The sequence below is a fragment of the Hemiscyllium ocellatum genome, chromosome 18, assembly GCF_020745735.1.
Source record: "Hemiscyllium ocellatum isolate sHemOce1 chromosome 18, sHemOce1.pat.X.cur, whole genome shotgun sequence".
NCBI classification, from domain to species: domain Eukaryota; kingdom Metazoa; phylum Chordata; class Chondrichthyes; order Orectolobiformes; family Hemiscylliidae; genus Hemiscyllium; species Hemiscyllium ocellatum.
Window position 1 is genome coordinate 31,296,011 of NC_083418.1, and position 22,735 is coordinate 31,318,745.

The following is a 22,735-nucleotide window of genomic DNA, read 5'->3' on the forward strand; positions in this document are numbered from 1 at the left end:
TTTTGATTTAATCACTACCCACCCCTCCATTCCTTTGTTCAAGTAGACAAAAAAAGTATATAAATGGGGATCTTCTCCTTGCAGGTCTGCTCCTGGGCCTGGCCATTAACAGGTCCATGCAGGGGGCTGTGGAGGTGGTCATAACGGCCAACTGCCTGCCCTCTTCCGCATTTATGTCAGGGTCCAGGTGACTCTGGAGAAACAGCATGCAGTATCCACCAACACTCAAGGTCTTCAGGGAGAGGTGGACACCGCAGGACATGGAATGCATTGTTTCCTCAGTCAACTCAATTTTGATTTAACCCCTGCTCTCCCCTTCAATTTTTCATTCATGCAGGCTTTGCCCTTAAGGAGCAGAGCACTACTTGTTACTGACCACTCAGGTGTTTTACCTTCTTGGTGGTGGAATACGAAAAAAGTTTTCTGCACTCTAAGTTTCTTCACTGTCTCCTTTATTCGTGTAAGATTGACCAACAACTTTCTATCTGCCCTTGCCAGAAGGTGACTCTTGAAACTGTGTGCTAAGATGACAAGTGCCTGTTATCTTCAGAACAGTTGAGCTGCTAGATCACAAGGTGAAATCAGTGGGCACAATATTCTCCCTTGAGTCCTTCACAGATGCATGAGGGAATTAGATTACCACAGAATGATGATTTCCAGATTAACTGTGAATTGAAAGCAAATTTCTAAGCAGTGTTTAATCTCTGACCAATCCCTAAGAGACCCAACACAATAACACCAATCCCTAGACTTGTGGTGCCTGCAGCCTCAACTAAGCCTGACCTCTGAAAAGCCCAAATTACGTGCAATACATGCCCCAACCCCCTAAGCGTGGTCCATCCTATGAACGGACTTCGAGGACAACTGCAATCCACCCTCCAGATTGATTTTGCAATGCAACCCCAATGCAGCAATAAGTCCCTGATTGTTTCTACTCGACTGGGATTGATCATGGCCCAATTCCCAAAGTGCAATGGCATACACACCTGACTGTGCTGGATCAAGTGCCTGACTGATTGCAGCCTTCCCCCCAATTTTTGAATGGTTCAGCCTTGAATTGACCACGCTGTAACTTCCAAATAGACTGGAATCTATTCTAATCCCACTAAATAGACTACTGTTGACTTTCACATATTACCATTCTCTTTAACACTGACTTGGACAGCAACATGACCATCATCTTTAGGATTTTTACAAGTATACTTTACAGCTTCCTAGCATCAGATGCTTCCTGCCCCTCCATCTGTGCAAAACTACGATGTGCAATCCAGAGATTCATGACTCCCCATTTGTGCTAGAGCAACAGCTAAAAGGTCAAAGATGCCTATCTCTGTCTGCTTTGACATAATTACTAAAAGCCACGAAGATGCCTGGCTCCCCATGCCCGCAAATGCTAATTCTAAGGCAACAAGCGCCAAAGAACCTTGTTCACAAATGTTATCTCCATGCATAATCCAAGATGGAGGGCAGGAAAACATTTTGGATGTAAGAGATGCTCCTTTTTTGAGGCATTTTAGGTTTTGGAGGGGATTTCCTTGAATTCCAGGAGCATTAATTACTGTTTTATATACTGTTGCATTCTTTTGGAACTTTTAGGACAAAAGATCAAAACAATGGACCTTTAAAACTGAGGAAGACACATACAAACACAGTGACCCCCATGGTCAGAGAAAAAAAACCTATACTGCTGTCTGACACAGCTGAGAATCTGCACATTTATTGCCTTTGCTGTTTGAATTCAAGTATCGCTGGACATCGCCGGCATCAAAGAAAATTTTAAGGAAGAGAAGTTCACAGCTGACCTTGGAGGAACCAAAGTGAGAGAGCTCACACCACAGAAACAGATAAGGGCATAGTTTAAGTGTAGGAGAAGAAAGTGAGGTCTGCAGATGCTGGAGATCAGAGCTGAAAATGTGTTGCTGGAAAAGCGCAGCAGGTCAGGCAGCATCCAAGGAACAGGAGATTCGATGTTTCGGGCATAAGAAGAAGGGCTTATGCCCGAAACATCGAATCTCCTGTTCCTTGGATGCTGCCTGACCTGCTGTGCATAGTTTAAGTGAAGCCTTGCTGTAAATCTACAGTAGTGAGTAGAGTGGGTTCTTTCTTGATTATATGTTTTATTGAAACCTGTCTCTTAATTAAAATTTTAAAAATATAAGCCATAAGTATTAAGTTAGCCTGAAGCAGTGTTTTTTTTAAAAGCAATAAAGCACTGCTATTTTCTGGGGCTGTCAATGTGAAGGAGCAAAGATTGTCTTCAGTAGAGTGATGTGCTCTTCCTGTCGGAGGTAGAAGTTTATGGAGAGTTTCCATGTTACTGATGATTATGTCTGCAGAAAGTGTGCTTGGTTGGCAATCCTATCAGATCGCATGGATCAGTTGAAGCAGCAGTTAGAGGCAATAAGGTGATTACAGGGGGTGTGATGGGTGGTAGTTATAGGAATGGAGAAAAGCTGCAGATATTCAGATAGATGAGTTAACTCAGGAAAGGTAGAAGGGGTAGTAGGCAGTGCAGGAGTCTCCTGTCTCAAACAAGAAAGCAGTTTTGGAAAATGTAGGGAGTGATGGTCTCTCAGGGAATGTAGCATGAACAGCCAAGTTTCTGGTGTGGAGAATGGCTCTAATGTAAATGTACTTTGGGTTCCAAACAATCAATTGTGGTAGGGGACTCTCTAGTCAGAGGTACAGACAGACATTTGCCCGTAAAGGGACAGCTGGAAAATAGGAAACCAGAGACAGTACCATTTATATCAGTGTATAGGTCAAAGTCAAACCATTATTTTTGGCCAAAAAAAATTTTACATATATCTTGTATATAAGTCAACCCTACTATTTCGCATTATAAACCTCTTACAAAGGAAATGTATGTTCCCATTAATGTACTTTGCTGAAATTTCACAGATTTTTCAGGAAGTATCAACTTAATGAAGAAAATAAGTCAATGTTCCCATTAACCCACTTAAGCAAAATTGCTTTCATTTATACATACCGGTAATATTACTCATCGCTCATTGTTTACTACCAGTATATTGCATCTCTAGTCACTCATAACTCTACTTACCACACTTGGTTTACTACAGCATGTTTTGATTCATTCAATCATTCAACCTTGTACTAAGTCTATCTGTACTTATTGAATTTTCTTCACTATACATCCAAAAGTTAATATCGTTAAAAAGTTAATCATTTTAATTGCGCTATCATATCTGAATAAAAGTGACATATAGTAGCTACATTCGATTTATCTTTAATTCTTTGACATTTCATTACACTGCTTTGTTCAGTTCCAAAACAAAATGAGGAATAATATTAAATCCACCCATGTAGAGGATTTTTACAGGATACACTGTTCCTTTTAAAAGCCAATTTTGTAATAATCTTGTTAATTATTCTAAGTTAATTTACAATTAGTGCTCTCTTTAGAATAATAGTTTAAGTTTCATTTCTTTAATTCAAGCACAGTTTGTTGAAAGAGTCGCTGTGTGACAGGGCCTTCCCCCTACTCTCCGAGGCTACCCACTCACTCTCCTCCTCTCTGTTCTACTATTCGGCGCTCGGCTACGAACTTCCAGTGCGTTCCATCAGCACCGCCCCGCACCGGTGCATGGCTGGGAGGCAGTGCCGGTCACCTATCTTCAATGTCATCACTGCCTGCCAATCAGAACACTTATTTGCTTGATAGGCATGTCACAAACCAATCAGAGCTGCAGCCTATGGACAAGAAACCCACCCACCCGACCATCACAGAAAGATTGGTACTCTATGCACTGTATCAGGGAATGTAGCAAATTAAGGAAAGTTTGTGTTCCTGATTCAGACCCAGCAAGACGATGGAGAGTAGAAGCTTAGGATTCAGTAACTATTTAGGATTTTTCTTTACCTGGGAATAGTTGTGGGGTCAAATCAACTTCTGCTAATAATACGGTATTTCGAACTAAAGCATGAATTTCAGCCCCTCAAAAACAATATCTCATGTCTAAGTAGACCCCCTAATTTCAACTGAAAAAATCTTCAAAATTCGACCTAAACACAAGTATATATGGTTTATCCCTGTTAGGGTGAAAGGCAAGGCTGGTAGGTGTAGGGAAATCTGGATGACTAGAGAAATTGAGGTTTTAGTTAAAAAAAAGAAAGAAGCATATGTAAGGTATAGACAGCAGAGATCGACTGAATCCTCAGAAGAGTGTAAAGGCAGTAGGAGTATACTTAAGAGAGAAATCAGCAGGGCACAAAGGAGACATGAGATAGTTTTGGCAAATAGGATTAAGGTGAATCCCAGAAGGGATTTTGTAAATAAGCACAAAAGGATAACTAGAGAGAGAATAGGGCTTCTCTAAGATCAGCAAGGCAGCCTATGTGTGAAACCGCAGGAGAATTGGGTCATACTAAAGGTGTATTTTGCATCGGTGTTTACGGTGGAGAAGGACATGGAAGATATCGAATGTGGGGAAATAGATGGTGACATCTTGAAAAACGTCCATATTACACAGGAGGTGGCACTGGGTGTCTTAAAACACATAAAAGTGGATTCCCCATGGTTGAATGGTTGGCAAAGTTAGATCTCATGGAATACAGGGAAAACATGCCATTTGGATACAGAACTGGCTCAGAAGGTAGAAGACAGAGGGTGGTGGTGGAGGGTTGCTTTTCAACTGGAGGCCTGTGACCACAAGGCTACAAGAATCGTTTCTGGGTCCACTGCTTTTTGTCATTTATATAAATGATTTGGATGTGAACATAGGAGATATAGTTAGTAAGTTTGCAGATGACACCAAAATTGGAGGTGCAGTGGACAGCAAAGAAGGCTATCTCAAATTACAATGGAATCTTGATCAACTAGGCTAATGGGCTGAGGAGTGGCATAAAGAGCTAAATTTAGATAAATGTGAGGTGCTGCATTTTGGAATGACAAAGACAAATTAGGGCAGGATTTATGTACTTAATGGTAAGGTCCAGGGGAGTATTACTCAACAGAGACACCCTGGAGTGCAGGTTCCTAGTTCCTTGAAAGTGGAGTTGCAGGTAGATAGAATAGAGAAGGTGCTTGGAATGCTTTCCTTCATTGGACAGAACACTGCAACTAGGAGTTTGGAGGTCATGTTGCAGCTGTACAGGATGTTGGTTAGGCCACTGTTGGAAACTGCATGTAATTCTGGTCACCCTTGTTTCGGAAGGATGTAGTGAAACTCGAAAGAGTTCAGAAAAGATTTACGCGGATGTTGCAGGGTTGGAGGGTTTGAGCTACAGAGAAAGGCTGAATAGGCTGGGGCTATTTTCCCTGGAACATCGGAAGCTGAGGGGTGACCTTATAGAGGTCTATAAAAATCATGAGGGGCATGGATAGGGTAAACAGACAAGGTCTTTTCCCTAGGGTGGGGGAGTCCAGAACTCGAGGGCATAGGTTGAGGTGAGAGGGTAAAAATTTAAAAGGGACCCAAGGGGTAACTTCTTCATGCGGAGGGTGGTGCATGTATGGAATGAGATGGCAGAGGAAGTGGTGGAAGGTGGTACAATTACAACATTTTAAAAGGCATCTGGATGGGAATGGTTAGAGGGATATGGGCCAAATGCTGGCAAAGGGGATTAGATTAGGTTAGGATATTGGGTTGGCAGGGACAAAGGGTTTGTTTCCATGCTGTACATCTCTGTGACTCTACTGATTTAGCTTGTCAGAAGTCACATGACACCAGGTTATAGTCCAACAGGTTGATTTCAAATCACAAGCTTTCAGTATACTTCTCCTTTCAGAGCGCTGCCCACTTCACCTGACAAAGGAGCAGCACTCTAATAGCTTGTGATTTCAAAAAACCTGTTGGACTTTAACCTGATGCTGTGTAACTTCTGACTTTGTCCATCCCAGTCCATCACTGGCACCTCCACACCTTGATTTATCTGTCCACAATTGCTCGCTCTAAGAAAACAACGAGCTGCCACTGTCCACGAATAGATGTTTTAAGCCAGCAAGTGATGCATGAGCCTGCCCAATGAAAGTGACCAGATGCACTGAGGCTGGTGTAGAGCCATCGCACAGCTGAATAAATGGTGGGACCATCCTATTCAACACGGAGACACCTGCTGCAGTTGAAGCAATTCCACGTAAAGGAAACTAGCCAGCACAGAGATGAATTCATCAAGACTCGGCAATGAGGACCCAGTTCGTTAGGTATCAACATAGTGCTCAGCATTGAATTTTAGGAAGGCAAATGCAATGATAGCATTTATTTTGAGAGTACTCAAATATCAAAGCAGGGATGTACTTCTGATGCTCTATAAGAGCTCTGGTCAAACCACATTTGGAGTACTGTGTGAAGGTTTGGGCTCCATATCTCAGGAAGAATGTACTGACCTTGGAGTGTGTTCCAAGGAGGTTTACGAGAATGGTCCCAGAAAGAAAAAGGTTAATGTATGAGCAACATTTCAGGAATTGGGTCTATACTCAATAGAGTTTGGAAAGATTGGGTGGTGGTGGTAGTGGTGGGGGTCTAACTGAAATATAGAGACTTCTGAATGGCCTGGACAGAGTAGATGTTGGGAAGATGCTTCCATTAGTAGGAGAGACTAGGACCCAAGGACACAGCCTTACAGTAAAGGAAAGACCTTTTAAAACAGAGGTAAGGAGAAACTTTTCAGCCGGACTGTGGTGAATCTATGGAATTCATTGCCAAAGAAGGCTATGGAGACAGGTCATTGAGTATATTTAAGACTAAGATAGAAAGGTTCTTGAGTATCAAGGGTTAAGGAGAGAAAGCATGAGATTAGGTTTGAGAAATGTATCAGTCATAATCGAATGGCAGAGCAAACTCGGTGGGTTGAATAGCCTAATTTCTGCTCCTAGGTCTTATGGTACTTTTGAGGCAGAGAGTTTCTCATTTGGAGATGGGGGATATAACCAGGAAGAAGTTTATCACATGAGTTGGGATCTTACTGAGATCCAAATGCACTGTAATAGCCTTCTCATCAACTGTGGTGAGATCTGGTGATCTCACTATCTCAGGAGTGAGAACTTAATTGAGGTTTAGCATTGAGGGTCCAAAAATAAAATCTTCACCAATCACATACGTTAGTATTCTCAAAAATTGGAGAAAATTGTACGTTTAGTTTGTATTCTAGAACTCATTTCCCCAAAGCCCTGAGGATATTGGGCCATTGAAAAAGATATCATGACTCAGATTAACAAACTTTAGCATTGGAAGCATGTTAATGGATACTAAACAAGGTGAATGAATGGAACTCATTAGTTCATGGTACATTATCTAATTGAATGGCAAAGCTTTGGTGGATTAACAGAATACACCTGTCACTACAAAGGCATTGAAAATCATGCAGAATGCAGGACAGGCCTGAAAAAACAAACAAATAAAGGTCATGTAACTAACAGCCATACGAATGTTTCACAGTTCTAGCTACAAAAAATATGATATACGGAATATAACAAGTGATGATTTCCTCTGAAGCCAAATCAAGGATCAAATAGAGAATGAATAGTAATCCCTTTTAAAAATTTATTTCACTTCATCTGTTATAATTCATGTATTCAATTAAATCTTCTTTGCAAGGAATAGAATTACACAAGTTTGTATATCTAAAAGTTTGTAAATGTAAATTGGAGAATAAAATTAGAAGCAATTAGTAACATTATTATCGCAAAAACAGTCAATTTTCCCAGCAATAAGACCGTCAAAGTCCTTGACTGTAAACCTCATATTTTCAGTACAGAGAAATATGGACAAAGACCCATAATACTGGATCTTCAGTTTCTGTGCTTCCAACTGCATTTTTAAGGCAAGTATCACTTTATTGGCAGCAAGCACTGGTACTGAAATCACAGATGTATCGATCACACTTATGACACAATAAGCTGTGGCAATTGTGGATCATATGCAAGCTATTCCAAATCAAGAAGGTTCACAGAAAATGAAAAGAATACTTCAGCATTGAAAGTTCATATTCAGCAAGACTTTTAAGATGTAATAACTTCACAGTTACATGGCGTTTTTTTTTGCAAGAACATTTCATAGAGCTACGTCATTGGGATTTCATTTTGAAACTTTATAGAAAACTGTTGGATGTGGGTCAATCAGTTCATATAGCACCAAACAAAATTAATAATTTAAAAGGTTGAGTAGCTGAACAAGTACACAGATCCAAACATACCGAAATCTAATTCCTTCTAAATAGTTATGAGATAGGTAACATCTGCATTTGTCACCAAAATAAATACAAAAATTGCTGGACAAAGTCAACAGGTCTGGCAGCACCTGTGGAGAGAAAGCAGAGTCAACATTTTGGGTAACTGAACTTGAATTGTTTGAAGAACTAAAGGGGGGGGTTATTGGACTTTAAATATTAACTCTCTTTCAAACCATAGATGCTCTCACACCTGCTGCGTTTCTCCAATATTTCGGTTTTTGCTTCAGATTTCCAGTATCCACAGTTCTTTGTTTTATATTAGACTCCTGTCTTGGAAGGAATCTGCAACCTTCTTAAAGATCCTCCATTCCACTCACTGTACCAGTCAAGATCAGAGCCACATACAATTTCAATGCCAGCTAAGGTTTTCAGGAGGCCAGGAAGTCAGCCAGTGAATATGGACTTTCTTCTAAGGCACAGTACCTTATTTACAGACACAAATCAACATATAGCCTTCTTTATAAATGCCAGAGCATAGCTAGCATATGCTTTTGGTTTATACTAATTTTCTAGTTTTCCTAAGAAGATGATAATTGTCAACAAGAGCCATATTGGCCAATGAGCTTCTATTCAAAGCATGAAACATGAAAACTTTACATGGGTCAAAACACTGCCACTAAATACATTTGAATGTCATGGTTCAGGATAGCTCAATTTCTTAAGTCTTTAAGCTATCCATTATTCAGGACTATTTGAGAAACAAACACCCAAGGACTGGTAGCCTGGGGACATTAACCACAGTAAATATCAGTAGTCAACGACAACCTTGCAGAAAATTCTAATGCAACCGAGCAATAACAATAATCAATCCTCAAAATAATAACCCTCAAAAAAATGGCATTTTTAAAAGGAGAAAGACAGACAAAAGGCAGTGACCACATGGTCAGTGAAGGAGACAGAGAAAGAACCCTAACTGCTAACTGACACAGCAGTGAATCTGCACAGTTACTGCCTTTGAGTTCATGTATCTCTGCACGTCAGAGTGCGTCTAGGAAAAATTAACAAACAGCAAAAGTCACAGCTGATCTTGGAGGAACCTGTGTGGGAGAACACACAGCATGGGAGCAGATACGTGCATAGTTTTTAAGTGTAGCCTTGGTGTAGGTCTAGAATAGTGAGTAGAGTGGGTTCTTTCTTGACCGTATGATTTATTGAGATCTAAGCATAAGTACTAAGTTAGCCTGGAATAGTGTCTTTTTAGAGCAAACAACGGTGCTATTTTCTAGGGGCTATAGATTGTGAAGGAGCAAAGATAGCCTTTTAGTAGAATGATAGGCTCTTCCTGTCAGATGTGAGAGTTGAGAGAGAGTTTCCATGTTACTGATGATTATGTCTGCAGGAAGTGTCTTTGGTTGTCAATCCTATCAAATCATATGGATCAGGTGGAGCGGCAGTTAGAGGCAATAAGGAATTTACAAGAGCTAGGGGCAGTGATGGATGGCAGGGTTAACTCCAGGAAAGGTAGGCAGGTAGTGCAGGAGTCTCCTGTGGCTATTCCCATTTCAAACAAGTATGCTGATTTGGAAAATATCAGGTGTGATGGACTCTCAGAATGTAGCATGACCTGCCAAGTTTCTAGTATGAAGACTGACTTGAATGTAATGAGGGGTACTTCGGGTTCCAAGCGATCAATTGTGATAGGGGACTCTCAAGTCAGAGGCACAGGTAGATGTTTATTCGACCAGCAGCGAAACATCAGAATGGTGTGTTGCCTTCCTGGTGCCAGGATCAAGGATATCTCAGATAGGGTGCAAAATGTTCTCAAAGGGGAGAGGGACCAGCAAGAGATCAGTGTACACATTTGAACGAACATAGGAAGGGAAAAGGATGAAATTTTGAAGGGAGAACATAGAAAGGCAAGAATTTGAAAAGGAGGTCCTTGAGGCTAGTAATATCTGCATTACTCCTGGTGCTACAAGCTAGTGAGGGTAGGAATAGAATGATAGAGCAGATTAATATGTGGCTTAGGGGCTGGTGCAGGGGAGAGGGGTTCACATTTTTAGATCATTGGAATCTCTTCTGGGCTATAAATGACCTGTCCAAGAAGTGGGGCGGGGGGTTTGGACCCCAGGAAAATAGTGAGAAAAGAAATCAATCTGAGACTGGTACAGTTGGGACTTAGGGCAAACACTCAGGGCAGGCAGGAACAAAGTAGAGAACAAGATAAAGTAAACTCCATTTACTTCAATGCAAGAGGCCTAACAGGGAAGGCAGATGAACTCAGGGCATGGTTAGGAACATGGGACTATGATATCATAGTAATTACAGGAGGGGGATGGTGTTTTTGATGAGGGATAGCATTACTGCTGTACTTGGGGAGGATATTCCTGGGAATACATCCAGGAAAGTTATTTGGGTGGAACTGAGAAATAAAAGGATGATCATCTTATTGGGATTGTATTATAGACCATGGAAAATTAACAAATAAATTTGTACAGAGATTTTCAGGGTGGTTATGGTCGGGGATTTTAACTTTCCAAACATTAACTGGGACTGCCATAGTGTTAAGGATTTAGATGGAGAGGAATTTGTTAAGTGTACAAGAAAATTTTCTGATTCAGTATGTGCATGTACCCACATAAGAAACTGCAAAATTTGACCTACTATTGGGAAATAAGGAAAGGCAGGTACTGAGGTATCTGTGGGAGAGCACTTTGGGGCCAGCAACCATAATTCTATTAGTTTTAAATTGTGATGGAAAAGGATAGACTGGATTGAAAAGTTGAAGTTCTAAATTGGAGGAAGGCTAAATTTGATCGTATTAGGCAAGAACATTCAAAAAGATGTTCGCAGGTAAAGGGAAGGCTGGAAAATGGGAAGCCTTCAAAAATGAGATAATGAGAGTCCAAAGAAAGTACTTTCCTGTTAGGGTGAAAGGAAAGGCTGGTCGGTGTAGGGAATGCCAGATGACTAGAGAAATTGAGGTTTTGGTTAAGGAAAAGAAAGAAGCATCTGTCAGGTATAAACAGCAAAGATCGAGTGAATCCTTACAATATAAAGGCAGTAGGAGTACTTAAGAGAATACTTAAGAGACATCAGGAAGGCAAAAAGCAAAAAGGCATGAGATAGTTTTAGCAAATAAGGTTAAGGAGAATCCAAAATGGATTTTATAAATACATTAAGAACAAAGAGTAACTAGAGAAAGAATAGGGCCTCTCAAAGATCAGAGCTGAAAATGTGTTGCTGGAAAAGCGCAGCAGGTCAGGCAGCATCCAAGAAACAGGAAATTCGACGTTTCGGGCATAAGCCCTTCCGAAACGTCGAATTTCCTGTTCCTTGGATGCTGCCTGACCTGCTGCGCTTTTCCAGCAACACATTTTCAGCTCTGATCTCCAGCATCTGCAGACCTCACTTTCTCCTCTCAAAGATCAGCAAGGCAACCTGTTTGTGGAGCCACAGGAGATAGAGGAAGAGACTAAATAAGTATTTACTATGGAGGTGGACATGGAAGATAGAGAATGTGGGGAAATAGATGGTGACATCTTGGAAAATGTCCATATTACTGAGGAGGTGGTGCTGACTGTCTTAAAATGCATAAAAGTGTTTTCTCGAGAATCGAGTCCAGAACCTAGAAAACCACATTGATGACCTCGAAAATCGATGTCATAGAAAAAATATTCGGTTGTTGGGCCTGCCCGAGCAGGAAGAGGGAGGTCAGCTGACAGCATTCTTAGAGCATTGGCTGCCACAACTTTTAAATCTGCATAATGGATCAGGCCAGGTAAGGGTAGAATGGGCCTACCGGGTCACAGTACGTGGGCCCGGCTCAACCCAGCGCCCACGCCCGGTCCTGTTCCAGCTGCAGAGCTATAGGGAGAGGCAGATGCTCCTGGAAGCCTCAAGAAATCTGGGAAAAGATCCCCAAGCTATGACCCACAAAGGATCCAGGATCATGCTGTTCCAGGACTTCTCCCCAGCTTTGGTCCGAAAGAGGAAGGCATTCGATGAGGCGAGGAAGCGTTTAAGGGACTTAAATATTCAGTACTCCTTACGATATCCAGCGACGCTACGCCTTAGCCACGAAGGATCCATATATAACTTCGGATCACCGGAGAAGGCTAAGGAATTCTTGGACTCTCTTAAATAAACTGTAAGAGATTGTGGACGCTGGTCTGCCTTTCCCATTATTTTGGTTTACATCCCTTCATCTTTTCTTATCTTTCCCCCTATGTGTGTATGTATATATATATATATATATATATATATGTTGGGGCGTTTGGCCAATGTTGATGGGGAGAGGTGGTTACCTTATTCTATTTTACTTCTGTTTTTAGGAGCGGGGTTGTTTTTCTTTCCCCTGTTATTTTGTGGTATTATATTTAAGTATTACATGTTGAGATTGTAATCTTATAGTTATATATGGTATTAATATTCCCAAATATATTTAGATGTGGGTGTGGGTGGGGTGTTCACTGTTAACTCTAGCTTTATATTATATTTGAATTCTCCTCATTTTATTGAGGAACACCTGGGTCAAGGGTGGGGCACTGGTTGGAAGAGGGTAAGATGGACTGTGGGAGAGGAAGTGACGCTCCCTGGGAACAAGGGAGAAAATCTCCAATTCGGAATGTTTTATATCTTTTATACTTAGAAAGAGTTTTTTGTTATATTGTTTTGAGTGTATCAGAGAGTCTTTACTTTTGTAAATCTTGTATGCTCCATGCTCGGGATGTTCTAGATAGGGTTTCCCCTCCCGAGGGGTCTCGGATCTGTCCAGATGATTATGGCTGAACAGTCGGTTAAGTGGTGCACCTGGAATGTCAGGGGGAGTAATTCGCCAGTTAAAAGGAAGAAAATATTATCAAATCTTAAGGAGAGTTGATATAGCTCTCCTACAGGAGACACACCTGTCGGATAAAGAACACTTAAAATTACGACAGGGCGGATTTGATCAGGCCTTTTTTTCCTCTTTTAATTCAAAAAGCAGGGGAGTCGTTATCCTTGTCCGGAAGAACTTCCCTTTGAAAATTCTAAATCAGATAAAAGACGAATCTGGACGATATATTTTGATAAAGCCCTCATAAATGGAGAGGAATATGGGATCTTAAATGTGTACTGCCCCCCGGCACACCCCTTTAAATTCATAACGGAAGCTTTTTCAAAACTGATGGCCTTTGGTGCCCGTCATACAATTATAGGGGGAGACTTTAATTGTATTATGGATCCGGAAATAGACAGGATTCCCAAGAGTGCCGCTGGAGTATCTCCCAGATCTAGACAACTGGCGGACCTGAATAAAGAATTAGGATTGGTAGATGTATGGAGATGTCTCCATCCACAGGGTAGAGATTTTTCTTTCTACTCTAATCCACATAAATGTCACACAAGAATTGATATGTTTTTTGCCCCATCGATTTTTCTAAATTCTATAGCAACCTGTAAAATAGGTACTATAGCAATCTCTGACCATGCCGCTGTATACATGGAAACTAAGGTAAAGAACAATGGGACATCCGCTCGGCATTGGCGTATGGACCCCTTCCTGATAAAAGATAGCAAATTTTTAAAGTACTTCTCCCAAGAACTTAAAACTTTTTTAGAAATTAATACTGGTACGGCTAGCAATCCGTCAATGATGTGGGAGACCATCAAAGCTTATGCACGAGGTTTGATCATCTCCTATTCAGCGACCCAGAGGAAAATGAAGGGAGAGCAACAGCGTCTGCTCGAAGCTCGCCTAAAAGCAGCCGAAACAGCATACGCTGATAGACCTTCTATCACAAAATTGCAGAGGATTACAGCTCTTAGGACAGCTTTAAACACCGCGCTTACTCAAACGGCTAAAAGGGAAATATTATTTGCGAAACAAAGATTATATGAATATGGCGACAAACCGGTTAGATACTTAGCATTTCTTGCAAAGAAAAAGAAAGCCCCTCAAACTATTCCGACCATCAAGGAAAGTACAGGTACCCTGACTCATGATCATAAAAAGATCAATGCGACCTTTAAAGAATTTTATTCTGAACTATATAGATCGCAGGATTGTGAAGATAGGATTAGGAGGATGCAGTCATTTTTTAAAAATTTGACCTTCCCGGGCCTGACTCCGGAACAGGTGTCGGCCCTAAATACCCCTTTAACAGTCCAAGAAATACTTGAGGCAATTAGGCAACTTCAGAGCGGAAAAGCACCGGGCCCGGATGGTTTTCAAGCTGAATTCTATCAAGAATTTACAGGAATATTGGTTGACCCACTTATGGATATGTATAATTTTGCACATAGTCAGGTCTGTCTCCCGCCCACGCTGAAAGAAGCAAATATTTCTCTTATCCTCAAAAAAGGAAAAGACCCAGAAGATTATGCATCTTACAGACCAATATCCTTACTAAATGTAGACTTTAAAATTCTCTCAAAAATGTTAGCACTAAGACTAGAAAGGGTACTGCCATATATTATAAAGGAGGACCAGACGGGATTTATTAAGGGCCGCAGGTCATCCAATAATATCAGAAGGGTCTTGAATATGATCCAAGCCTGTCATCAGGGAAAGATACCAGGAGTAGTAATTTCATTGGATGCGGAAAAAGCATTTGATAGGGTTGAATGGTCATATTTATTTTACACATTGGAAAGGTTTGGCGTTGGACAGGTGTTTACCAAATGGGTTTCAACATTGTATAATGACCCCAAAGCAGCTGTTATTACTAATGGGTTAAGATCAGATGGCTTTAGTGTGGGTAGGGGCTGCCGTCAAGGATGTCCTCTCTCACCATTGTTGTTTACACTGATAATCGAACCATTAGCAGAAGCCATCCGGACTGATCCTAATATAACGGCCCCGAGGATTGGTACAGGTAAACACAAAATTACCCTCTATGCAGATGACGTTCTCTTATTCCTCAGTAATCCTTTAATGTCAGTGCCTCGTCTAATTCAAGTTATTAATACATTTAGTGCATTCTCAGGCTATAAAATTAATTTTTCAAAATCGGAAGCCATGCCAATGGGTGGTCTGGCTATGATACCCCACTTAACGGACGGATCCCCTTTTCCCTTCCGTTGGTCCCTGGAGGGCTTCTTATATTTAGGTATTTTTATCACGCCAGTATTTGATCAGCTGTATAGGGCTAATTTTGTACAATTAATGGAAAGGATAAGGCAGGACCTCCAGCGATGGAGAGACCTTCCGACTTCCTGGCTAGGGAGAATAGCATTAATTAAAATGAATGTTCTGCCCCGTCTCTTATATCCTATGAGAATGCTCCCGCTGATGCTGCCAAGGCTAGCCCTACGTAAATTATATGGCTGGTTGGGCTCCTTTATTTGGAACCATAGACGGCCCCTTATTAAGCTGAAGAAGCTACAGCTTCCACAGGCAAGGGGAGGACTGGACTTCCCAGACTTTAGGAAATATCAGTTAAGCTCCCTACTAAGTTACATAGCTGATTGGGTTTCATCTGATCCACAATCAATTTGACTGGATATCGAAGCCTCCCAAGTAAAATACCCACTTATTAACCTTTTATTTTCAGATAAGAGGAAAATCATTACAGACCACTGTAAAAATCCCATAATATTAAACACAATTAAGGCCTGGAATATAATGCGGCAAAATGAGGGTAACTCACATAAAACATCCCCCCATGCACCAATAGTAGGCGCATGGGGATTCCAACCGGGGATTACAGATGCCACCTTTAAACTCTGGAGATCCAGGGGCATCTCATGCTTAGGGGACCTATTTAAAGATGGGATCCTGATGTCCTTTGAGCAGCTGTGTCTGAAATTCGGAATACCTAATGGGGATCTCTTTCGATACTTCCAAGTTCGAGATTATATACAGAGGAAGACTACATTAATAGATAGTCTTTATAAATCAGACAGAGAACGTAATGTCTTACGACCAGCGGGGGCATCCTCCGTTAGTACTATATACCATTTGCTACATGATGGAGTCTCAGGAGACATGGATGACCTGCTTAAAACATGGGAGCAGGACTTGGGGCTAGAAATCTCTGAGGATATGTGGAATGACATTTGGGAAAATGCTAGAAGAATTGCTATCTGTAACAGAACTCAGGCTATCCAACTAAAGATACTTCATAGGGCCCATATAGCTCCAGCTCGACTGGCAAAATTTAAGGCAGGAGCATCTCCAATGTGTCCCAAATGCAAAATAGAGGTGGGTACTCTTGCACATTGTCTGTGGACTTGTCAGAAAATCCGCAGATACTGGACTAAAGTGGCAAATACCCTGACAGAAATTTTAGGAACGGAAATTAGGGTGGACCCTGTATCTCTCCTTTTGGGCTTTTCGAACCTCTCATCTCTGGATATGCATGGGAAGAGACTATTTTCTATTCTCTCTTTCTGTGCAAGGAAAAATATTTTGGTGAACTGGGTGGCTGAGGGCCCCCCTGGACTTTCAAATTGGCACAGATTAATTATGGAATATATCCCCCTTGACTTCCTCACAAATATGGTGCACCGAAAGACTGAATTATTTTATAAAATATGGCAGCCCTTTTTGAATTATATAAATGCAGATATTTCGGCTATCCTAACAAGGGCTTTTATTTAGTGAAGATTTCAGACCGGGCTGCTCCGGGGCCCCTTGGGAGAGGAATCCTGCGCGAATACGGGTTTTATTATATTTGATGTTTATACATTCCGAGCATGTAAGAGACTTAGGTATACACTCTGGTTAGTTATAGGTTAGATTAGTAGAAAGTTGAGGTTTTTTTTTCCTTTCTTTTTTTTTCTCTTTTTGTTTTCTTTCTTTCTCTTTTCTTTGTTAAATTATGACTATTGTATATATGATTTAATTGTACATCAATGTTTGTATTTGAGAGTTTTGTTTATTTTTGTAAATTTGCAAAAATGTTAAATTTCAATAAAAATATCTACAAAAAAAATGCATAAAAGTGGATAAATCTCCAGGACATGACCAGGCGTATCCTAGAACTCTGTGGGAAGCTACGGAAGTGATTGCTGGGCCCCTTGCTGAGATATTTGGTTCATCAATAGTCACAGGTGAAGTGTCAGAAGATTAGAGGTTGGCTAACATGGGGCCACTATTTTGAAAAGGTGGTAAGGAAATGCCAGGGAATTATAGACCGGTGAGCCTGACATCGGTGTTGGGCAAATTGTTGGAGGGATTCCTGAGGGACAGGATTTACATATGTTTGGAAAAGCAAAAGCTGATTAGGGATAGTCAGCATGGCGTTTTGCGTGGGAAGTCATGCCTCACAAACTTGATTGAGCTTTTAGAAGAATTAACAAAGAGGATTGATGAGGGCAGTACGGTAGACGTGAACTATATAGACTTCAGTTAGGTATTTGACAAGGATCCTCATGGGAGACTGGTTAGCAAGATTAGATCTCATGGAATACAGGGAAAACCCGCCATTTGGATACAGAACTGGCTCAAAAGGTAGAAGACAGAGGGTAGTGGTGGAGGGTTGCTTTTCAGATTGGAGGCCTGTGACCAGTGGAGTGCCATAAGAATCGGTGCTGGGTCTACTACTTTTCAGCATTTATATAAACATTTTGGACATAAGCATAGGAGGCATAGCTAATAAGTTTGCAGTTGACACCAAAATAGGAGGTGTAGTGGATAACGAAGAAGGTTACTTCAGATTACAATGGGATCTTGATCAGATGGGCCAGTGGGTTAAGGAGTGGCAGATAGAGTTTAATTTAGATAAATGTGAGGTCCTGCATTTTGGAAAAAGCAAATCAGAGCAGGACTTATGTACTTAATGGTAAGGTCCTAGGAAGTATTGTTGACAAAGAGACTTTGGAGTGCAAGTTCGTAGTTCATTGCAAGTAAAGTCGCAGGTGGACAGATAGTGAAGAAAGCATTTGGTATGCTTTCCTTTATTGGTCAGAGTATTGAGTATAGGAATTCAGAGGTCATTTGTGGCTGTACAGCACAATGGTTCAGCCACTTTTGGAATATTGCGTACAATTCTCGTCTCTTTCCTATCGGAAGGATGTTGAGAAACTTCAAAGGGTTCAGAAAAGATTTACATGGGATGTTGCCAAGGTTGGAGGAATAGGCTGTGGTTGTTTTCCCTGGAGTGTCAGAGGCTTAAGGGTGAGTTATAGAGGTTTATAAAATCATAAGGGTCTTGGATAGGATAAATAGACAAGGTCTTTCCTCCTGGTGTGGGCAAGTCCAGAAGTAGAGGGCATAGATTTAGGGTGAGAGGGGATAGATAAAATGGGACCTAAGGGGCAATATTTTCACACAGAGGGTGGAATGCGCTGCTAATGGAAATGGTGGAGGCTGGTACAATTACAGCACTTAAAAGGCATCTGGATGGGTACATCAATAAGAAGGGTTTAAGAGGGATATGGACCAAGTGCTGGCAAATGGGATTAGATTAGGTTAGGATATCTGGTCAGCATGGACTAGTTAGACCGAAGGGTCTGTACTGTACATCTCTGACTACGACTTGTAAATTCATGAGTGCAACCACTGAAACCCCATCAGCATTTGAAAGGAATAGCTGCAATTAATGGATCATTTCACAGATGTCCTGAAAAATAATTCAGGAAGAATCCTCCTTCAAGATATACTGGTTAGAGCAAGACCTTGGTCATCTGCCGTTATGTATAGTGCTGTGTAAAATTGGTAAAACTCCTCTGAAGCACCATGGGACATTTCACTACTTTAAAGGAAGCTATATAAATGCCAGTTGTTGTTGTCATAAGATCCTCTTCTACTCTATCCAATCCAGCTGAAAGCCTAAAGTGCAGCCCAAGAGTTCAGCAGCCTAAACTTTATGACAGATAGTAAGAAAGGCAAACAAAGTCACTGCATGGCCAATGGGTTTGAATTTTCCATCTGTTCCAAGAATGTTTACAATGTGGAAGTAGGCCATTTGGCCCATCTAGTCCACATCACCCTTCCAAAGGACAAATCACCCAGATCGCCCCAACCCCCCAACCTCCCTATCCCTGTCACCCTGCATTTTCCATTTCCTGGTGTGGGCAAGTCCAGAAGTAGAGGGCATAGATTTAGGGTGAGAGGGGATAGATAAAATGGGACCCAAGGGGCAATATTTTCACACAGAGGGTGGTGAGTGTATGGAATGCGCTGCTAATGGAAATGGTGGAGGCTGGTACAATTACAGCATTTAAAAGGCATCTGGATGGGTACATCAATAAGAAGGGTTTAAGAGGGATATGGACCAAGTGCACATCTAACCTGACCACACATCCCTGGACACTATGGCAATTTAGCGTTATCATTCCATCTAACCTGCACATCTTTGGACTGTGTGAGGAAACCAGGGCACTCGGAGGAAACCCATGCAAACACTGGGAGAATTTACAATTCCCATACATACAACTTTGGCTAGAACCAAATCCAGGTCCTTGGTGCACTAAGGCAGCAGTGCTAACCACTAACCCACCATCCTGCCCGTTTTTTTCTTCCTTGCAAAAGAACTCAAAGTGTACAAGGCAATAATTATTTGCATGTTGGGGAAGGTACGACCAGCGAGTGCAAATGTCTATCAGACTGACAGAACGTCCTACCTTTGAAAGGATGCTATTAATCTAGTGTACAGCTCTTGCATCACTCTCCTCTTAGGAGTCTCTTCTCCTAGCTGCTGCAGCTTTTGCTCATCTTCTCATGTTCAGGAAGTCCACCTCTGTGTTTATCCCATACCTGCCACTCATGGGCTTTTTTCAAAATACGATCATAGGATTTAAGCTTCACTGGCAAGGCCAGCACTTATTACTCATCCCAAATACCACTGATGAGGTGACTGCGAGCTGCTATTTTTTTAACTATATCCATTTGGAGCTGCACTGTTAGGAAAGGAGCTCTGGGACTTTAAACTCACCAACAGCAAAGAGTGATAATATTAGGACAAATCAGGATGTCATATGCTTAGATGCTAACTTGCAGGTAATGGTGTTCCCTTGCATCTACTGGCCTAGTCCTTGTAGGTTTTAGATGTCGTAGGTTGGAAGGTGTTGTCACAGGGACATTTGGGAAGTTACTGCAATGCTTGTAGCTGACACTCACTGCTGTCACTGTGCCAGTGGTGGAGGGAGTGATGTTTAAAATGGGAATGGTATGCCAATCAAGCTGACTACTTTGTCCTGAACAGTATAGAGTTTCTTGATTATTGCTGGAGCTGCAGTATTCGGGCAAGCAAAAGGTATTCCATTACATCCCAACGTGACTTGTATAGGTTTTTTGGAACCAGGAGGAATTACTGATTATAGAATTCCTAGCCTTCAAACCACTGTTCTTGAACACTGCCTCAATATTGATATGGCTGGTCCAGTTAAGATTCCAGTCAATGGCAACAGCAAAGATACTTACAACAAAAAATATTCCATGATGGTAATGCTATTGAAAGTAGATTGAGTTGGTTAGTGTCTCTAATGTATGAGATGGTCATTGCCTAATGCCTGTGTAATTCAAATTTTACTCACCATATATCAGCCCTGGCATTAATGCTGTTTGAGTCTTGCTACACATGGGCAAGGAGTAGTTCAGTATTTGAGCAGCTACAAATAGCATAAAACATGGCAATGGTCAATAAACATCCCAATTTTGACATTCTGGGAGAGGAAAGGCCATTGGGCAGCTGAAAATGGTAGGGCTCATGACATTTCCCTGAAGACCTCCTGCAACAATGTCTTTGAGTTGAGATGGCTGTCCACCTTTCTTTGTGTGAGATACGATTAAAATCAATGGAGAGGTTTCTATTTAATTCCCATTGGCTTCAACTATAATCAGGTTCCTTGATGCCATACTCAGGCAAATGCTACCTTTGTATCAAAAGCAAAAACTGATGGTATCGTCAGCTGAGGAATTTGGCATTTTGACCAAGGCTGCATTGAAGTCAAGTGTCCCTAGTCAAGACTTACCTGTGATAATGATTTCAAAAATATATGAGATTCAATTTCAAAAGCACTGCTGAATATCAGCACTGGCATGAATGCATGAATAAGCAATAATGGATTGATGTTTGCCAAAGTCTCACTGTATTGGCGAACCTAAAAATATCAGAAAGAAACATTATCTAGTCATCCATTATATACTTAAGTCAAAATAATAGATTTAATACAACAGTGGCAGACTATTCTACAGAACAATCTCAAACTCTAAGTAGAGAGTATCAAATTAGCAAAAATATCATTACAAATAATGTTAATTTCTAAACAGCATATATGACACAACATCTACTTTTTTAATTCACTTAAGGGATATGGGTAGCTTGCCAGTACTTATTGCCCATCCCTAGTTGCCTTTGAAAAGATGATGGGGAGCTGCCTTCTTGAACCACTGCAGTCTATGTGCTGTACCTAGATCCACAATGACTTTAGGTAGGGAATTCTAGGATTTTAACCCAGTGATAATGATGAACAGTAATATCAAATCAGGATGGTGAGTGGCTTGGAGGGGAACTTGCAAATGGTGGTGTTTCCATGTATCTGCTGCCCCAGTTCTTCCAGACTAAAGTGGGTTGTGCGTTTGGAAGATGCTGTGAAAGGATATCTGATGAATTTCTACAGTGCATCTTGTCGATAGCATATACTGCTGCTGAGCATCAGTACATTCAGGAAGTGGATGTGACGCTAATCAAATGGGCTGCTTCGTTGTGGATGGTGTAAAGCTTCAAGTGTTGTTGAAGCTGTACCTATCCAGGCAAGTGAGGAGTATTCCATCACAACTCTGGACAAGTGACTTGTAGATGCCGGACAGTCTTTGGGCAGCTAGGTGGTGAGTACCCCTAGCCTCAGACCTGTTCTTGTGGCCTTGCAATTAATATTTTATGATAAAATGGTCACAGAGCTGAAACTTTTTAAATCAGGTTTAGGCTTCCAAGCCAGATAGTTCAAATTGGGAAATCTCCTAGCTTGTGCACACTCCTAGGGAGGAAGTACATTGTGCAGAGCAATTGTTGTCCCTGGACAGGGTTCGGGAAGGGATACAATCAGGTCTGCTATCAGTGTGGAGGCATGCTGGTTAAAAGGCCTCCCTCAATCATCTAGGACTTCAGGTCAGTTGTTTAAATTAAATATTAGGCTTTCTAGCCATGACACTACAATCTCTCTGAAATCCTCATGCATGCCAACTCATGTGAACACGAGACTGTCACCCATCCTACTTCCATTCACAGTTGTCATAGTAACTCATGACAAATCATGACCCTTCCCCACGCACTACATTTTGTCTTTACTCCCTCCACATCAACTCAACGATTTGACCACAGGTGGGCCCTCCTGAACTATGAGAAAATATGTTCTAGACATGGATCATAGAGATCATATTATGAAAACAAATCTATTTAATGAAAGCCCATTCAATTCATTTCAATCTCCACAAATATCTAATGTTTTAAAACAAACATTTATACTTATAACCCCATATTGAAGATGACTAATCTTTTAACAGCCTGAGCTGTCAATCAAGTTGCGAACTCTCAGCCTTCCCGCTGTAGTGATAGGTGGAGCAAATCAGTCAAATCATAATTATGCATATATAGAGCATATAGAGCAAACTGTTACTGAAATTAGTAAAATAACTTCTTATTTTACCAACAAGGTGGCTGTTTTGTTTTACATAACG

General features: G+C 41.2%; 1 protein-coding gene across 1 annotated transcript in view; it reads right to left on the minus strand.

Moving 5' to 3' along the window:
* LOC132824173 (sodium/hydrogen exchanger 10-like) overlaps window positions 1-21,099 on the minus strand; it is a 393,707-nt gene extending 372,608 nt beyond the window's left edge. Inside the window, exon 1 of the mRNA XM_060838455.1 lies at window positions 21,031-21,099. Coding sequence (XP_060694438.1) covers window positions 21,031-21,099 — 69 coding nt within the window. The remainder of the gene's footprint in view (window positions 1-21,030) is intronic.
* Window positions 21,100-22,735: the final 1,636 nt, after the last annotated feature.